The sequence below is a fragment of the Tamandua tetradactyla genome, chromosome 13 (genome assembly GCF_023851605.1).
Source record: "Tamandua tetradactyla isolate mTamTet1 chromosome 13, mTamTet1.pri, whole genome shotgun sequence".
In the NCBI taxonomy this organism is placed as follows: Eukaryota; Metazoa; Chordata; class Mammalia; order Pilosa; family Myrmecophagidae; genus Tamandua; species Tamandua tetradactyla.
In genome coordinates, this window is record NC_135339.1 from 56,471,437 (window position 1) to 56,488,905 (window position 17,469).

General features: G+C 40.5%; 1 protein-coding gene across 50 annotated transcripts in view; it reads right to left on the reverse strand.

The window, feature by feature from the left end:
* Positions 1 to 696: 696 nt before the first annotated feature.
* SORBS1 (sorbin and SH3 domain containing 1) overlaps positions 697 to 17,469 on the reverse strand; it is a 229,872-nt gene continuing 213,099 nt past the window's right edge. For 23 of the 50 annotated variants that reach the window (XM_077125541.1, XM_077125552.1, XM_077125551.1 and 20 more), the window contains 3 exons: positions 9,876 to 9,934; positions 6,837 to 6,949; positions 697 to 4,359 (listed from right to left, as the gene is read on the reverse strand). In XM_077125541.1, coding sequence (XP_076981656.1) covers positions 4,292 to 4,359; positions 6,837 to 6,949; positions 9,876 to 9,934 — 240 coding nt within the window. In that variant the 3' untranslated portion in view covers positions 697 to 4,291. Of the gene's footprint in view, positions 4,360 to 6,836; positions 6,950 to 9,875; positions 10,067 to 10,665; positions 10,726 to 17,469 lie in introns of all 50 variants that reach the window. The other 27 variants (XM_077125511.1, XM_077125507.1, XM_077125531.1 and 24 more) reach the window with 3 other exon arrangements.

A 17,469-nucleotide genomic window follows, 5' to 3' on the forward strand; every position in this document is an offset into this window, starting at 1 on the left:
ATGATCATAATGATGTGATGACACTGGAAGCCACTGATTGTTTAGTTTGGATAGACCGTATGTGTGTGAAGCTATTTCAAAAAAAAAAAAAAAACTAGCCTGGAGGGGGCAAGGAGCAAAGCAGGGAGACCAGTAAGTTTACCACAGTAATCTAGGTGAGAGCTCACTTGGACTATGGGAGTAGAAGTGGTTGGGCCCTGAATGTATTTTGAAGGCACAGCAGATGGATTTACTAATAGAATGCAGGATGGGAGAGCTCCTATGACTCAGGGCCCAGAATTGAGGCTCTCAAACTCCTGCAAGAAAACCCTCTCCCAGGCCTATATGGGGCCTAAATTTGCTAAGAGGGATTCCACTGGGTCACTGTAATAGGGGGTGTGGGTTGTGGTGGCACAGACTGGTGCTTTGAGTGAAGGAAGGCGGAAAGAACAGAACCAGGGAAGAGTGGGTGGTTAGGATTTTCTGTTGGGTCACAGACCTGAACCCCAAGCTGAACCCCATCTGATAGTAAGGCAGTGGATACGAGTAGAGGCTGGATCCCTAATGCTGCAGACTTGGCTTGGCGGGGGTGGGGAAACAGATTGCATTTCACTCACCTTAGTAAGAGAAGACTCAGATTTGACTTAGAAAAAATCAAGTGTGGTGTCATTTCTTGTAATCATTTCTGTGGAGTAAATCAAAACTCACAACACAATGTCTTTGTCATTTTTTTTTAATTTAGTTTTTCTTATTTTTGTTTTTAAAGACATGCAAGCATTGCTTTTATAATCAGAACAAATAAAAATATATATTAGAGAGAATGGTGAAGTGGTTAACAGTAATCAGTTAATTCAAAAATGGTCATGGAGTTGGGTTAAGAAAAGAGTAAGGTAATAAGTGGTGTCTTCAAAGGGAACCCAGATGGTGAGTCCTTAAGAATGGAAAAGGAGCCTTAGAAACTGAAGCAGTGAATATAAGACTCATGAGGAGATTGGCAAAGGAAGGAAAGAAACAATGAATGGTAAGAACAAATAAATGCCACACAATTCTGCATAAAGTTTATTAAATAATATGTACAGCAAATGTAGTAATTCAACACATCTATTTATCAAATCAATCCACTGCAATTAAGGAAAATAAATGAACAAAAATATCTGTGTCTGAATAGGACATGCTATAGGTATGTAATTTAAATGGCGATGCTTTAAATTAATTGGATATATAATGTCAGTGATTTTTCCTTCAAAATATAATTTTTCTTGTAGTAACCTATTCTAGCAATAGGACTTAATAATACTGCGGATAAATAGGACTGCAAAAACAAACAAAACCAGCAAAAAACAAAAACACATACACAAGAACAAAACCATAACTGAGATTACATTTACTGTCTCTCTCAGAAAGAATGATTATTTAAAATTTTAACACTTTACAATGGCTATTTTGGTGCTACAAATCTGTAGGTGAGTTATCTGGAATTCCTTCATTTAAATAAAAATGCAAAAGATGTTATAACTTCCTTATTTTACCCCCTTCCATTGAAATTTTTAAAATTCTTTTTCTATACAAGGTAGGTACATAATATACATACATACAGTCCCACTTCTTAAGCATATAATTTTTCTTTTACTGATCCCAGAGAGACTGCAAAAGATAAGTAATGTGGGGCTTGCCTTTATTTGGAGCATGGCTAATATATCAAAATGTGTTGCAAGGCATGCCGCCAGTTAGTTGCACTTGCTATTAATAAACCTGTATAAACATTTCAGCATAAAAATAGGTATTTTACATTACTAAATGTCTGAAGACAAAAGAGCGATTGGAAACCTTTGTTCCTTGTTTGGTCATACACAGGAAGCGGAAGTTTGATGCGAATTTTAACATGTGATTTTATTAAAGATGGATATATTGGTGAGGCATACTTGGGTTTCTGGAGATAGACAAACACATGAGGCTGGCATCATATGCAAATGTGGCTTTACAAATTGGTTTTATTTTCTAGCTGTATTTAAAGAGGTGTTCAAAATTACCTACCTAATCAAGAAGCACCCCTCAAAAAACTATTAGATAAGATTGTATTATAAATGGTTTGACTCTAAGATCAGGAAACGCATTAGCCAATACAAGAACTACATTCCAAAATGGGTGAAATGCTGCTATGCAAAATGCACGTGCATATCCACTTTTATTTTTTACTATATTCCTTCAGAGAGAGAGGCAACAACAACAACAACTCAGTAGTCTTGGTTGGTAGAGTGGACCTTACAAATCAATGGATTTGTTACTGGGTCCTAAGGTATATCAAGGTGGCCTTTACTGCCCAGGAATTTCACTCCCCTTCCCTATTGGCCTTTTCCCTTGGGATTAAAAGGATCTGGCCTAGTGAAAACAGATGTCCCTGGGAAAACGTGACACATTCCTCTTATTAGTCATTTACACTTTAGTGTGAATAAGCTGGTGGCAGTTTCTTTCCGGAGAGCAGGATTTGAAAGGATAGGGAGAGAGTGAGGTTACTATGCCTGACTGGTGGGAGATGGGCAGCTGGTACACTACAAAACGGATGGTGGGGAGAGAAGCTGAGGCAGAGGCATGAAGACAAACTATGCCTACTTGTAAAGACTCCAGACTTTGGGACAATGTTCGTGCAGAGGACTGGGGGGTCTCTGTACACATCCCCACCACCCAGAATTGCTCCTATTTGTGGCCCTGGATGTGTATTTGTGGGGAGGATGAGAATGGAGACACTGGTGACAGTGTCAGGTATCTTCAGTCACAAACTATCCTCTGATAAAGATTCTTCCAACATAGTTGCTGCTCAAAGATAAATTCATAGAGACAGAAATATGACAATGCTTCCTAGGATCCCTCCAGGAAAAATTCATCTCTTCCTCACTCACACCTTTCTTAGCACGTATCACAGTCTCTCTTGATTTAGTGTTTTCTGTCTCTGTCTCTCCAATCACCTCTGAGATTCCGGAGGGCATTGAATGGGTTATTCCACCTTGTCTCCACAAGGGGTTTAGCGGAAAGGCTCACACACATCCTAGAATTGGAGAGAGCTGTGACTAAGCATCCCAGCGCACCTCAGGGACCGCTCTCCTGAGATCTGGCCCCATTGAAGGACAGGGTTCCTGGTGGCGGAAACATGGCCACACAACCGCACACCAAGGGCCGCCACACGAGCCTCCTCCACTGTGAGGAGATGTCTCACCAGGTACTACAGCCTGGGGCGACTATGTTCTGTGGTTGTCCTTGAACTCCTCTGGGGAGTGAAACTGGGGACTCTGAGAGCCCCTTCTAAGATGCGAAGAATGTCTTGCTCACCTGTGTCCCCAACATCTGGCATGTATTGGTGTGTGCGAAATGAATCACTGAACACTATTCTTTTTTTACGGTGAGAATAGGCCTATCTACTGTAAATGCTCCCAGCCCAAAAGTTGGTATGAAAAGAAAGTTTAGCAATGGTATCCTGTCAAATGAGGCTGCACTGCCCAAATGGTGACCATTTTTAAAAAACTGAAATGGGAAAGGAACACACTGCAAGCAACCTCAAGAGCTACAGGGCTTCTTAATCAGCAGGAAATACAAAGCTCATCTACCTGCCTGTCTACCTGCTCCCAAATTCTCCCATGCAAACCTTGTGTACTTTCTGTCTGAATGCTGTGGGAGCAGCAGCAATGCTGCAGGGCTGGCTGGAAGCATGGGGGCCCCATTTTACCTCAATCCCCCCCAACCCTCTACCTTAGTAGATCTCAGTCTGGGGCAGTTTGGGGGCCTCTGCCACCACCTAGGGACAGCCTTGGATTCCCACACTAGGAGCACTGGGGGCAGCTGGCGAATGAGGCTGGGGGAGTCTGCAGATTCTCAGGCTTGGAGCCTCTGGAGAATGGCTGGGGATCTGTGTGGCAATCTGAGGATTGCTTCAGGCTAAATGACCCCTTTGAGCTGGAAGCTGGTCAAGGCCAGGGCAGCAAGAGGCATTTCAGGCCCAACTGTGTTCCGGACCATACTCTGGGTCAGAATACCCAAGGGGTGCAGGGGAGGGAAGCTTAGACTGGCTCCAGAAGCAGCTAAGTAAATACGGATTTGCCTCATTCCTTTTTGCTCAGCACATGGTTCAGCCCTGCCTGATACACAGTAAGCTTAGACAGGCTTGGGTTTTAAACAACACCACTTCTCTGACCCTCTGTTTTGCTTCTTACTTTATCCACTGCATTAATTATCCTATTGACTCAACATTTAAATAAAGAGACCGGTTCATGAATTATGCTTCATCTGCCAATAAAAATAATATCTGTAGTTTTCAGTCTTCTTATAAATACAAAGGTTTTACATAGTTGCCTGGAAAAGTACCAAACTGCCTTGTCCTTCTTGAAGTACCTAGAAAAAAACACACACACACAGAAAATAAGAACACCTACCCAAATGACTTGAGAGAGAATGCTGCAGAGACTTCTGTTCAAGTGTCACTTAATAACAATCCCAAAGGCTCGTGGAATAGGGTATAGTTTCTAAAGCTCATTGCCCTATCTTTTCTTATTTAGGCTGCAAAATAACACTGGGTGGTATGCAAGGCAGGCATTTCTAATATTCCTATTTTGCAGATAAGTAAGCCCAGACACAGGCTTAGGTCTTACAGACTAAGAAGTACTGAGACAGGACTTGAACCCAGGGCTTCTGACGCATAGCCCATTGATCGTTCCAATACTTCTCCTTTTTGGAGGAATGAGCATGTTCAACTAATACAACCAGGTACCTGGGATTTAGAATTTCTGAACTGTAGGATTTCTAAAAGTCCACTGGCTATGACTCCATATTAAAAGCAAATGTCTCTGAGGAGCCTGTACCAAGTCCCAGATTGAATTCCTTTCTTCACTACTGAGCTGATCAGGGCTTCTGCGGAGCCAGGATATCAAGCTGCCTGGGATCAAAGCTCTGCTTTTTGTTGCTCCACAGCCAGAATTACTGGACCTCCAATCTAGTTCCTTCCTTTGAGATATTATCTCTAATGTGGGGGTGGTTTCATCCCTACCCTCTTCCAAGCAGACATCACCCACTGATCATTGCACCCTTTACCCACCTGGCTTGGTTATGGCCTCAGAATCCTTTTGAACACATTTCAAGCAGCCACTACCAATGGACTGCGTTGCTGTCCACAGAGAAACTGCTAAGCTTAAAGAATGTGTCAGTGCTGGAGAGATCTAAAACATCTAATTAAATCCCCATCCACTTATGAGGTAGAGAGAGGTAGGAGGGGAAACTGGATGGTAAGACCGAGAGATGGTAAGGAAGGTTGGCTCTTATAGATGTGAAAATGAGTTCTGCTGGACTACTTTGTAAACAGTCTGAATACTCGACTATATTTTATAATAGCATTTATTGTTCTCATTTTAATTATATAAGTAATTTAAAGTTCAATACAGAAATCCACTAGGTGACAGCATTATTGATATTTTTGGTGGATGATTTATAGTCCTTATTTATTTATTTTTTTAACTGTAGAAACATAGACACAACATAAACTTTCCCATTTTCACCCCTTTCAAGCATACAGTTCAGAAGCAATAATTATACTCACAATGTTATGCCACTATTACCACCAACCATTGTCAGAACTTTTCCATCATCCCAAGAAAGAAACTCTGCACCCATTAAGCAATAACTCCTCTTCCCCCACCCCTTCATCCTGGTTACCTGTACTCTACTTTCTGTCCCTATGTTTTTGCATATTTTTGGTTTTTCACAGACAACCAAAATATATGTGTCTAGCTTATTCCACTCAACAAGACAGCTTTGAAGCTCATCTATGTTTAGCAAGCATCACCTATTTCTTTCTACTTTTTTCAATATGGCTCCTAGAATAATGTGGCTTGCATAAATTTTTTAACTTCTCAGATCTGGTTTCCTTCTGAACAGAATGACTCAAGGCAGAGAGGGCCTCAGGCTTCTAGAGGCTCAGGCAGGAAAGAGTAGCTTTCTAAGAGCCTGGAAGAGCCACAGCAAATGTTTCTGGTTTTCCATTTATACTGATACCTTGCTGTTCTCACCCCCTGAATCTAAACATTCCTTTGCTTTTACAAAGCTTTTCCAGAGATATCAAAGAAGAACAAGGTTTTATTAAGATGATAAAGGTAAAGCCATTTGTGCAGTGGAAAACTGAGGCAAAGAATGAGTCAGTGGCTCCCAACATTACATTCATATCTGGGCAGAAGGAACATAGGCTTTAGGAAGAGTCAGGTTTGAGTTCAAATCCTGACCTCACCACTTGCTATGTGGGTAACCTTGGGTTCTAATTACTTAACCTCCTTGGGCCTCAGCTTTTGAATCTGTTAACTTAGGAAAATTCTAAAGAATTCTGGGAGGATGGTTAGCAATGGATTCTCAATAATTATGTCTTTCTCTTCCCCTTCCTAGAAATTCTAATCTTTTATTAAAGTGGTTGCTTTGATTAGGATTATTGAAAGCCCAGAGTAAATAAGGTGTTTGGAATGACTAAGTATATACTTGAGTTTTGTGGCAGAGACCTAGGCTCAAATTTTTCTTGTGTAGCTCATAAGTTAAAAAAAAATTTTTCCAAATATACACAGTAGAAATATAAACAGAAATCTAATTAATGAATCTGATAACTGCCCTTTCATGTGACAGATGTTGGCATATTTGATGTTTGGGTCCAATATTAGTATCATCCACATTTTCTTAAGGGCAAACAGACTGGATGGCATGTCATTCTGACTGTGAATCCATAAACTGAGAAGGCTCTTCTCTAAGCGCAGAGAGTATTGTTTTTTGCATGGCTTATTAATCCTAGTTATTTCTCAGTACACAATGAGGAAGAAAAGCATGATGAGGCTACTTACCAACAAACCATCCATCATCACATTTTTCCATGACATCAACGATATCTCCATCTCGGAGTTCCAACTCATCATCATTCTGTGGTATATAGCTATATAATGCTTGGTAGCTAAATCTATAGATGAGAAAAATGAGTATTAAGTGACTTGAACACGGACAGAACTAAATGATAGGCTTTTAAAACTCATTTCATCTGTTCTATAACTAATTGTTGTGATGTGCTCTGAAATGTTTTGCTTTTTTGTATATATGTTATTTTTCACAATAAAAGAACAAACAAGAAAACTCATTTCAATGGAATCAATGTTTAAGTAGTGTTTCCTACCCATGAATGGTGATAAAAGTATTTTATTAGCTATTTCTCTGATAACGCAGCATTTGTAGAGATGCATTCAGCATAAGCAAATCAGCATTAATGGGGATGGGGAATTTCTGACTAAAAGTTTTGATCAGTCCTCTTATTTATTTCCATTTGGTTACCACAGCCAAACTTTTTTGTCTAGATGACCCCACTTAAAGTTAATCAAGTCTTTTCATCAACATAGGATATTATATATAAATTATTGAGAATAATAGGAAGTTACTTGAGGCCAGAGATATGAAATCAAATAAAACAAATCTATGCATACTGGTCATATTCACTGGAAAACATTAAGCAACTGTAAAAATAAAAAAAGATATTAGAGCTAACAAAGTACTTTCCAATTGCCTCAGTATGTGGTACACCCTCCTTGAGTTTCTTTATATACTTGAACACATTTCACTGATTGATTTTAAGTGAGGAATTATTTTGTGAAACTTTTTGCTTTTGGTCTATCCTAGTAATGTTTAGCGCAAGAGGTTCATTTACTTGCTAGTTGGCCAAAAACAAATTGGTCTGTGCTGTTGTCTGCTCTAAAAACAGTCACTGGAGAAAGCTGGATTGCGTCTGGTGAAATCTGATAACTGCTTTGGCATCAAGGAAAACTTTGTTTTCACTTATTCCTTCTTACTATGTACCAACTTCATGATTCTGTTCATTTGCTATTTTGAAGCACAACAGTAGCAAACCAAACTTTGCAAATGAGCCAAACTACCATTTCCAGTAGATTTCAGTCAATCTCAATGAATAAGAGGTTCATTCTGCTCTGCCAATATCAGAAGGAAAAATTAACTTTAGATATTTATCCAAATGTATTGAAAACTTTGGCATATCCGGCTGCCAGAAGGAAGTTCTCTAAAGAAGACTTAAGAAATGCAGCTAGATTTCCAGTTGGTAAATGAATACATTTCTTTATTTTCTTTTTTGATGTCTTTATACGTTGTCTCCTATCCAACCTAAATCCCTCCAGCTGGACTTCTAACTCCTGCCTTACCAACATCTTAGAATACCTAATCCCCTTAACTTCCACCATTGCTGGTCTGCTAGCCTGGCCTCCAGGACTAATTCCTGATACCAACATTTCTGTTCCCACTGTCAAGACAGTGAAGACTGTTAGAAGAAAGCCCAGGAACCTTTCTGCTTAGGTCCACCAATCAGCACGAATTTTGGATGGGCCTCATGCTACTCAGTATACACAGTTCCACTGAGTCCTCCTCCACCTTCTGTCAGTTCTTGTGTCCCACTCTCAGGGGAGTGCGCTTCACTTTGCCCACTTCCTGAGATGGAAGCTTGCTGTGGTAGGCACCTTTGTTTCCTTCCCCTGTAGATTTAAATCCATGACTTCACCCTCCCTCCTATTCTTGAGTGAGAAGGGTTCCTTTCCTGGCCATACTGAACCCTTTTCCCTGGGCTCTTGCCTCTTACATGTTGTTCCTTTAGTTTTATCTTCTCTCTAACACCCTTCTACTGTCAGCTGTTTTTCTTCCGGTGCCAGTGTGTGTAATTCTCTCCACCCTAACAATACCTCCCCAATCCCTGCTACTCCCTTAATCTGAAGCCCCCACCCCAATTCCTTCTACTCACCAAACCTACTCAACAACCCTTTTAACATAGCTTCTGCTTCCACCTCTCTAATAACATTGCTGTTTCAGAAGTCACCAGTGATTTCCCATTTGCCAAAAAAGAATGTCTGGTGGACACTTTCCATGCCCCACCCTTCTTGGCCTCTCTGAAGCAGGTGTCACTGCTGACCAAATGCTGCTCTCTATTCTGTGAAGGTAAGCTCTCCTAGGCCTTCTCATCTGTCTGCTGCTGCTCCTTCTCAGTCTCCTTTGCGGCCTTTAAAGTTGATTCCCCAAGGATCTGTCCTTAGTTCTTCTCTTTCTTGACAATGTATTTCCCTGGGTAATCTTACAAACTTCTGTGGTTTCAAAGAGCCCACTCTGTCCTATCAAGCCTTATCACTTGACTGGATTAATATCTCCTTATCAGTATCTTTGTACCCCTGTTTCAGTATCTCTGAAATCTACCCTCTATTCTGTTGCCAGAGTTATTTCTCTAAACTAAAATATGATTGATATTTTTTTCACTTCAAAAATATTCAGTGGTTCTTTAGTACCTGCAGAATAAAATCTCAACTTCTTTCAAAAGCATTCTGAATTTTATGATCTGGTCCCTATTTACCTACTGAGCTTTATCTCTAATATTTCCTTCATGAGCAGTATATTGAAGTCAACATGCCGTCTTAGAGTTCTCCAGACATGCCACTCACTCCATGTCTTTGCAGGTCCCTTACCTGAGGAATCCTTTACTTCCCTGTTCTACTTCTCAAAATCATACTTGCCCTTCAATGTTGAGTCCAAATCCCTCTTACTCTGTGAAAAGAATTTTCTCCTACATGCTGGGAACATAAGAGGTATCCAGTAATTCTTATTTGAATGGATCAACCAACCAACCCTGTGTGACAGCCCATTCTTAACCTGTCTCTCTCCCAGGAATCACTGACCTATTCAGCCACCACCTGTTTCACATCGACGGAGGAAACATGACTAGAACTAGGAATTTTCAGAGAAGCTGGGAGAGGTTAGCTCATTCCCCCAAACGGCTGCCCCAGAGTCAGCAAATACCTGCTTTTCTAAGGCCAAGAATGTGAGAACTGAAGTCCACCAGGTATACTTACAAATCTTGTGAGGATTGACTCCTGTCTGGGGTGACTCTTCGCTGCTGGGCTTGAGGTTGCTGAGAAATGATTAAAGATGATTTATTGTCAGAAGGGGGCACCTTGTGATGAAAGTCAAGGGGATGAGAGACAGTGCTGCAGTAATGAACAGATTTTTCGGCAATGTTTATGATCTCATTGCAAACCGCTTCCTGTGAGGTGGCCCCGAGATATCCAGAAACCCCCATAAAACAGTCAACAAGGGGACAAAAAAAAAATAGAAAAGAGAGGAAGAGATGTAACATTCCAGATGAAGCACAAAAGTCCAGGGAAATAACAGAGTTGAAGATCCAGGTTAAAAAATATATATATATTCCAGTAGTAGAGTGCAGGAGGAATCCAGGCGTAAGCATGGAAAAACAGGTAAGATACAGAAGAATTTGGGATTTAGTATGAATATTAAAAAAAAAAAAGGCAGCAGCATAAAAGTCTGTTAATTAGTAACTGTTACCAATGGAATAATTTCAGGATAGAAATGCAAGTATGTATCCCCAATCATGCACTTATAAATTAATTTAATCCCACATGGAGGCAAAGTGGAAATATTGTTTCTCTAAATTCTTCTGCCTTTTTTGGGGGGAAGGGCAGAGCTGGGGGTGAGGTTGGGTGGCCTAACATCTCTCTCTACCACAATAGCCATATAAATTTTGTAACTCATGGCTTTGTGAGTTAACCAGGCATTACTCTAGACTCCAAAAGTCAGTAAGGATTCTTTTTCAGAAAAGCTAGTTTTATTCAACAAGCATCTTACCACATAGCTCTTTTCAGATTCTGTGAGATCAGGTCCTGCTCTCAATGAATGATGAGAAGGCTGTGATCACCAAGCAAATTATAAGGGAGACATTTTAGCAGATGTCACATAGGAAAGGATTCAAAATAAAAGCGTGTGCAAATACATGTATCACACCATCACACTCAGATGACACTAGATACTCGTGGTCTATGGCCACTGAGTTTCCACAACAATGCCACCAGTGCACAGTGGGTGACAGGAGAAAATGGAAATGCACAGAGCTAAAGGCAATGGAATGGGAAACTGGAAACATAGCTGCATGAGGTGAGAATGAAGCACACAAGATCCCCAGACTGGCAGGAGACAGACAGGAAAGGTTGACTTAAGGTACAGTTTCATCCCTCCATGAGCCACGCATATCAGTCCCCTTACTCTGAGCCAGCAAGCATCTAAGGAGAGTACTGCATCAAAGTGAGACTCAGTTATTCTGTTGACTGGGAGCCTCATCTGGCAGAGTAGGCTCACAAAATGATTGGATTCTGTTATACTTTGGTATTTAAGAATGGAAAATGAGAATAACATCTTTGAAATGCTCCTTGGAAATCTTTAAAATATCAATGAAGACCTTTTCCCTGGAAAAATATGCTCATGACATACTCCACCTTGGTGTGAGGAGTTCAGATACCTCAAACGGCAGAGCTTGCTCCCAGAAATAGGACTGTGTGTCCTCGCACGGTTGTGGAAACGAACTATTTACTCTTCATGCACCAGTCCAGGCCCCCCACGCTGACACAGAAACACAGGTGCAATCATGGCCAAGCAGACACCTCTGTTTAGTGGGGGCTTGCATGGTAGAAGCCAGGCCTTAATGGCAAGAGGGTTTGAAATCATTTCCACTAGAAAAGATGCAATTCTAAGCTCTAGAATGTCTTCCTGAATGAGTATTTGGAAAGCTATCTTCAGAGAAGGCTTCCAGGTAATGTGCAGTAATAGCAATGAGCCACAACAACTCCAGGGACTCCTGGAAGGGGACTCAGAGATCCTTTGTTTATGACCCACTTGTTTCAAAGAGAGTTCCAGAGAGGGTAAGGGCCACCCCTAAAGTCACACAGCAAATTAATGATAAGTTATCTATCTCCTGGTTCCATCTGCTGTCCCACTAGATCTTCTCTCTCACCCTCAGACCATTTCCCTCCTTACAAAGTGTGCTCACTGACATTATCTTCATTGAATCCCAAGAAACCATGGAGACAGAGAGGACAGGGTTTAAAATCCCATTTTCTTAAACACCCAGGGTAGGTGATGCTCAGAGAGGGTTAGTGCATTCTCCATTGTCACACAGAGAGATAAAGCTGCTTGGATGCTCTTTCCTTCTGCCACATGACCTTCTCCTGTCGCTCTCCTCTGTGAATGCCCTCATCCTTTGGTGTGCCCTGCAGGACCCACTTCCATCCTAGCATCACTTCTACACTAATGTCCTTTTGGGAATCCTCTTCAAGTAATCCAAACCCCGTCCAAACAGCAACCATTCAAACTAGTCCCTCTGGACTCTGGTCAGAGTGGAGGATGAGCTGGAATTTTCATGCTCCTTCTTCAATGTCTGACTACCTGTAGGGCTTTGCTGGGAGCTCATCTTGTATAGCCCCACTCACCACCCATCCAACCTCTGGATCAAGGCTTCCATAGGACAAAGGAGCATTTCCAAGCACCTGTGCTCTTTTCATGTGGCAAAGGGATAAAATCAATTCTGGGAGCCCTAAGCTAGTGATACTTGCAAGCATATTTCGACTTAATAGAAATTTTCTGAAAATTAACTGTCCTATCATAGAAGGGGCTGCCTGGAGAGGAAGTAAGTTGCCTGTGGCAGGAGTTGTTTAAGCAAGGTGCTGACTATTTCTGTTTGGGATAGTTTATAGTGTGCTTCTTAAACCTTACCATTTGTAAGTTATCACCTTGGGCCCTGCTAAAATGCAGATTCTGATTTGACATATTGGGAATCCTGTCTGGAACTCTGCCTTTCTATTTGGTAATGCTGCTGGCTCACACCCCAACTTTGGGCAGCAAGTCTACAGAGACCCTTAATTATGCCGACTGAGGTTCTTTGGCTACAATGTGCTAAGGCTGGCCTGAGTCACACCTCAAGAAAACAAAGTTCTCATGAAAACCAAAATATTTCCAAACCCTAGTTGGTGGCTGAATGACCTCAGCTTGAATGCAGTACAAAGAGAGGGGGTGGACAATCTCTTGGCATGATATCCAAGGCTTATAGAAGTCACCTGGTGTCCTTCAATCAACTTAATTCTAAAGGAGTGACTGGAATCCATCACCTAGCAATAATTGGTACTTCAAAGAGGGTTGGTGAATCAAATATGGTAAGGACAACCAGATATTTCACTATCCTTTTCTTTTGTAAAACCCCCCCCCCCTTTTTTTTGCTAAAGTACTTAAAAACAACAACGACAACAACAAAAACAGTTTTCAAAGCACATATAGGTCCACCACTTCATCTGACTGTTGTACTAACTCTAACGTGGGGAAGGTAAAACAGGTAGTTGGCTCAAAGAAGTTTGAAGATTTGTACGAGGTCACAGAGCAACTCAGTGTGAAAGCCAAAGCTTCTTGGTGCTTTAGCACCACACCCCACCTCCCTCTTGGGTCATGATGGGATAAACTGGTGTAACTATGATAGCAACACCCAGCCTCTGGCTCTTCTGAGAACACGCATTGCAAATTTGCTTCTTTAATATTTTTTACTTCAGGTGCTCAAGGACATTTCCTTTTGTCAAAGACATGATAAACAGTAACAGATACATTCATCATTAACCCAAAGAACCACAGTTTTGGAAGAGATATTGATGACCCAGCTAGTACCTTTCTTGGTCTCAGCCCATATCCAAATTAGAGGCGTAACATCACCATAAACTTTACATCTGGATAACACAAACTCAACCCCATCCCTGAGAGGTAGGGGTGGCTTGGTTCCTTGTTTAATAAATGAAGGAAGAAGATAAGACAAACATTTATCCTTGCAGTGAGGGAAAAGGCAAGATAAACATCCTATTAGCTACGATTCAACTTCTCCCTATCTGAAATGCATCTTCAATTTAAACAAAATATCTCATATCGCTGAAATGTAAACAGGTTTGGGGGTGGGATAGGGATGGAAGTAGCATGGGGTGGACCCTCAGTGGAGATGGACACCACTAATATACAACAGTGTGAGGACCGCTAAGGCTCAGATATTTTTTCCTCTAGGCCTAAGTATTTTCTTTCCTGGTCCCATTTTTTAACCACTGTTCAGCTTTATAGAGTTCTTCCTCTGAACCTATATGGTGCAACATGGTAGCCAGTAGCCACATGTGGCTATTGAGCACTTGAAATATGGCCAGTGTGAACTGAAGTGTTCTGCTGGGATAAAAATGCACACTGGTTTTCAAAGACTTAGAACAAATTAAAGAATGTAAAATATCTCATTAATAATTTTTATATTGATTACATGTTGAAATAATATTGTAGACATATCAGATTAAATAAAATGTATGATTTAAAATTAATCTCACTTGTTTCATTTTGCTGTGGCTACTAGAAAATACACAATTATATATGTGGGTCACATTATATTTTTACCAGACAACAGTGATCTGAATGCTCCCCAGGTCCTCAATACCTGCCCTTACTTAAGCCTCAAAGAAGATCAAGTTGTAACCAGGACCTCTTCCAGGATTGAGAATAAAGGCAGTGTTATCTCATGCAAAATCCATGTCAGACTTCTGGAGATACGTTTTAGTTTTTCACATGTTTAGAAAAACAGCAACTAGTTCAACGTAGAGACGCGCGCGTGTATGTGTGAGAGTTGTGGGAATACGAGGGACTCCTCCCCCATCTTCCCTCCATCAATAGTGAGCAAGGGATAGTCCCTGATCCAAAAACCGCCTTCTTCCATATCTGCATATAAATCACCCCCCTTGGCATAGAGCCCTTGTTTCATTCTCCCCAAGAGAGCCACCCTGCATGCGCCAGCCCTGCTGCCCTTCTATCCTTGGTGCACAAAAGTCCCTCAGAAATCTAACCCCAGCCTCCCTGGGGCTGTTAATCCCTCTGGATCCACAGAACACCTGGTGCAACAGCAGAGTTACCAAGCATTCTTTTCTAACCCTCAAGCCCAAAATAAGTTACAAAAAAGTTAGTTGCAGGCTAAAGGACAGCAAGGAGTCCTGGAGATGTGGCCAGGACAGGGAAATTCAAACTTCCCACACTTCAGTGTAGAAATACTATGGGTCTCTTCTGCTTTCCTCACCATTTATCCTAATATCTTTTTAGGGTTGGACACTTAAGTGTCAGGTCTTGGTTTCTCACCTTAGGTGTTGAAAGTATACCTGCTAGTTATTTTTTGTGAGAACTGTAGTCAATGTCTCACCCCACCCCATAAATTGCTGAACACCCTCTGTATCTATTTAGACACTTCCCTTCCTGGTGAGTGAAATGAAAATGTTTTCTACTTCTAATTAGATTTCTTAACATTTTAAATGTCCTTTTTGTTCATGCAAGTTGCATCAGAAGTTTTTCCTTCTGTTTATTTCCATGCTCAAAGCAGGCCGATGCCTTTTTACTTCTCTTTCTGGGAAATAACCTAATTTACACATAGTAAGGGATGTTCCCTCTGAAGTCACCAAAGCACATCTTTCTCTCTTAAGCTGAGGAGATTTTCCTTCTCCTTTCTCTAAGGTTGTGTAGTGGTTTATTCTTGTGCTTTTCAAAGAGACACTCTGAGGAACTTGGCTTTTCTTTTCTTTTTTTTTTTTTTATTAATTAACGGAAAAAAGAAATTAACCCAACATTTAGAAATCATACCATTCTACATATGCAATCAGTAATTCTTAAGATCATCACATAGATGCATGATCATCGTTTCTTAGTACATTTGCATCGGTTTAGAAGAATTAGCAACACAACCGAAAAAGATACAGAACGTTAATATAGAGAAAAAATAAAAGTAATAATAGTAAGAACAAAACAAAACAAAACAAAACAAAAACCTATAGCTCGGATGCAGCTTCATTCAGTGTTTTAACATGATTACTTTACAATTAGGTATTATTGTGCTGTCCATTTTTGAGTTTTTGTATCTAGTCCTGTTGCACAGTCTGTATCCCATCAGCTCCAATTACCCATTATCTTACCCTGTTTCTAACTCCTGCTGAACTCTGTTACCAATGACATATTCCAAGTTTATTCTCGAATGTCGATTCACATCATTGGGACCATACAGTATTTGTCTTTTAGTTTTTGGCTAGACTCACTCAGCATAATGTTCTCTAGGTCCATCCATGTTATTACATGCTTCATAAGTTTATCCTGTCTTAAAGCTGCATAATATTCCATCGTATGTATATACCACAGTTTGTTTAGCCACTCATCTGTTGATGGACATTTTGGCTGTTTCCATCTCTTTGCAATTGTAAATAACGCTGCTATAAACATTGGTGTGCAAATGTCCGTTTGAGTTTTTGCCCTTAATTCCTTTGAGTAGATTCCCAGCAACAGTATTGCTGGGTTGTATGGCAATTCTATATTCAGCTTTTTGAGGAACCGACAAACTGCCTTCTACAGTGGTTGCACCATTTGACATTCCCACCAACAGTGGATAAGTGTGCCTCTTTCACCGCATCCTCTCCAGCACTTGTCATTTTCTGTTTTGTTGATAATGGCCATTCTGGTGGGTGTGAGATGATATCTCATTGTGGTTTTGATTTGCATTTCTCTAATGGCCAGGGACATTGAGCATCTCTTCATGTGCCTTTTGGCCATTTGTATTTCCTCCTCTGAGAGGTGTCTATTCAAGTCTTTTTCCCATTTTGTAATTGGGTTGGCTGTCTTTTTGTTGTTGAGTTGAACAATCTCTTTATAAATTCTGGATACTAGACCTTTATCTGATATGTCATTTCCAAATATTGTTTCCCATTGTGTAGGCTGTCTTTCTACTTTCTTGATGAAGTTCTTTGATGCACAAAAGTGTTTAATTTTGAGGAGTTCCCATTTATTTATTTCCTTCTTCAGTGCTCTTGCTTTAGGTTTAAGGTCCATAAAACTGCCTCCAATTGTAAGATTCATAAGATATCTCCCTACATTTTCCTCTAACTGTTTTATGGTCTTAGACCTAATGTTTAGATTTTTGATCCATTTTGAGTTAACTTTTGTGTAGGGTGTGAGATATGGGTCTTCTTTCATTCTTTTACATATGGATATCCAGTTCTCTAGGCACCATTTATTGAAGAGACTGTTCTGTCCCAGGTGAGTTGGCTTGACTGCCTTATCAAAGATCAACTGTCCATAGATGAGAGGGTCTATATCTGAGCACTCTATTCGATTCCATTGGTCGATATATCTATCTTTATGCCAATACCATGCTGTTTTGACCACTGTGGCTTCATAATATGCCTTAAAGTCAGGCAGTGCAAGACCTCCAGCTTCGTTTTTTTTCCTCAAGATGTTTTTAGCAATTCGGGGCACCCTGCCCTTCCAGATAAATTTGCTTATTGTTTTTTCTATTTATGAAAAATAAGTTGTTGGGATTTTGATTGGTATTGCATTGAATCTGTAAATCAATTTAGGTAGGATTGACATCTTACCTATATTTAGTCTTCCAATCCATGAACACGGTATGCCCTTCCATCTATTTAGGTCTTCTGTGATTTCTTTTAACAGTTTTTTGTAGTTTTCTTTATATAGGTTCTTTGTCTCTTTAGTTAAATTTATTCCTAGGTATTTTATTCTTTTAGTTGCAATTGTAAATGGGATTCGTTTCTTGATTTCCCCCTCAGC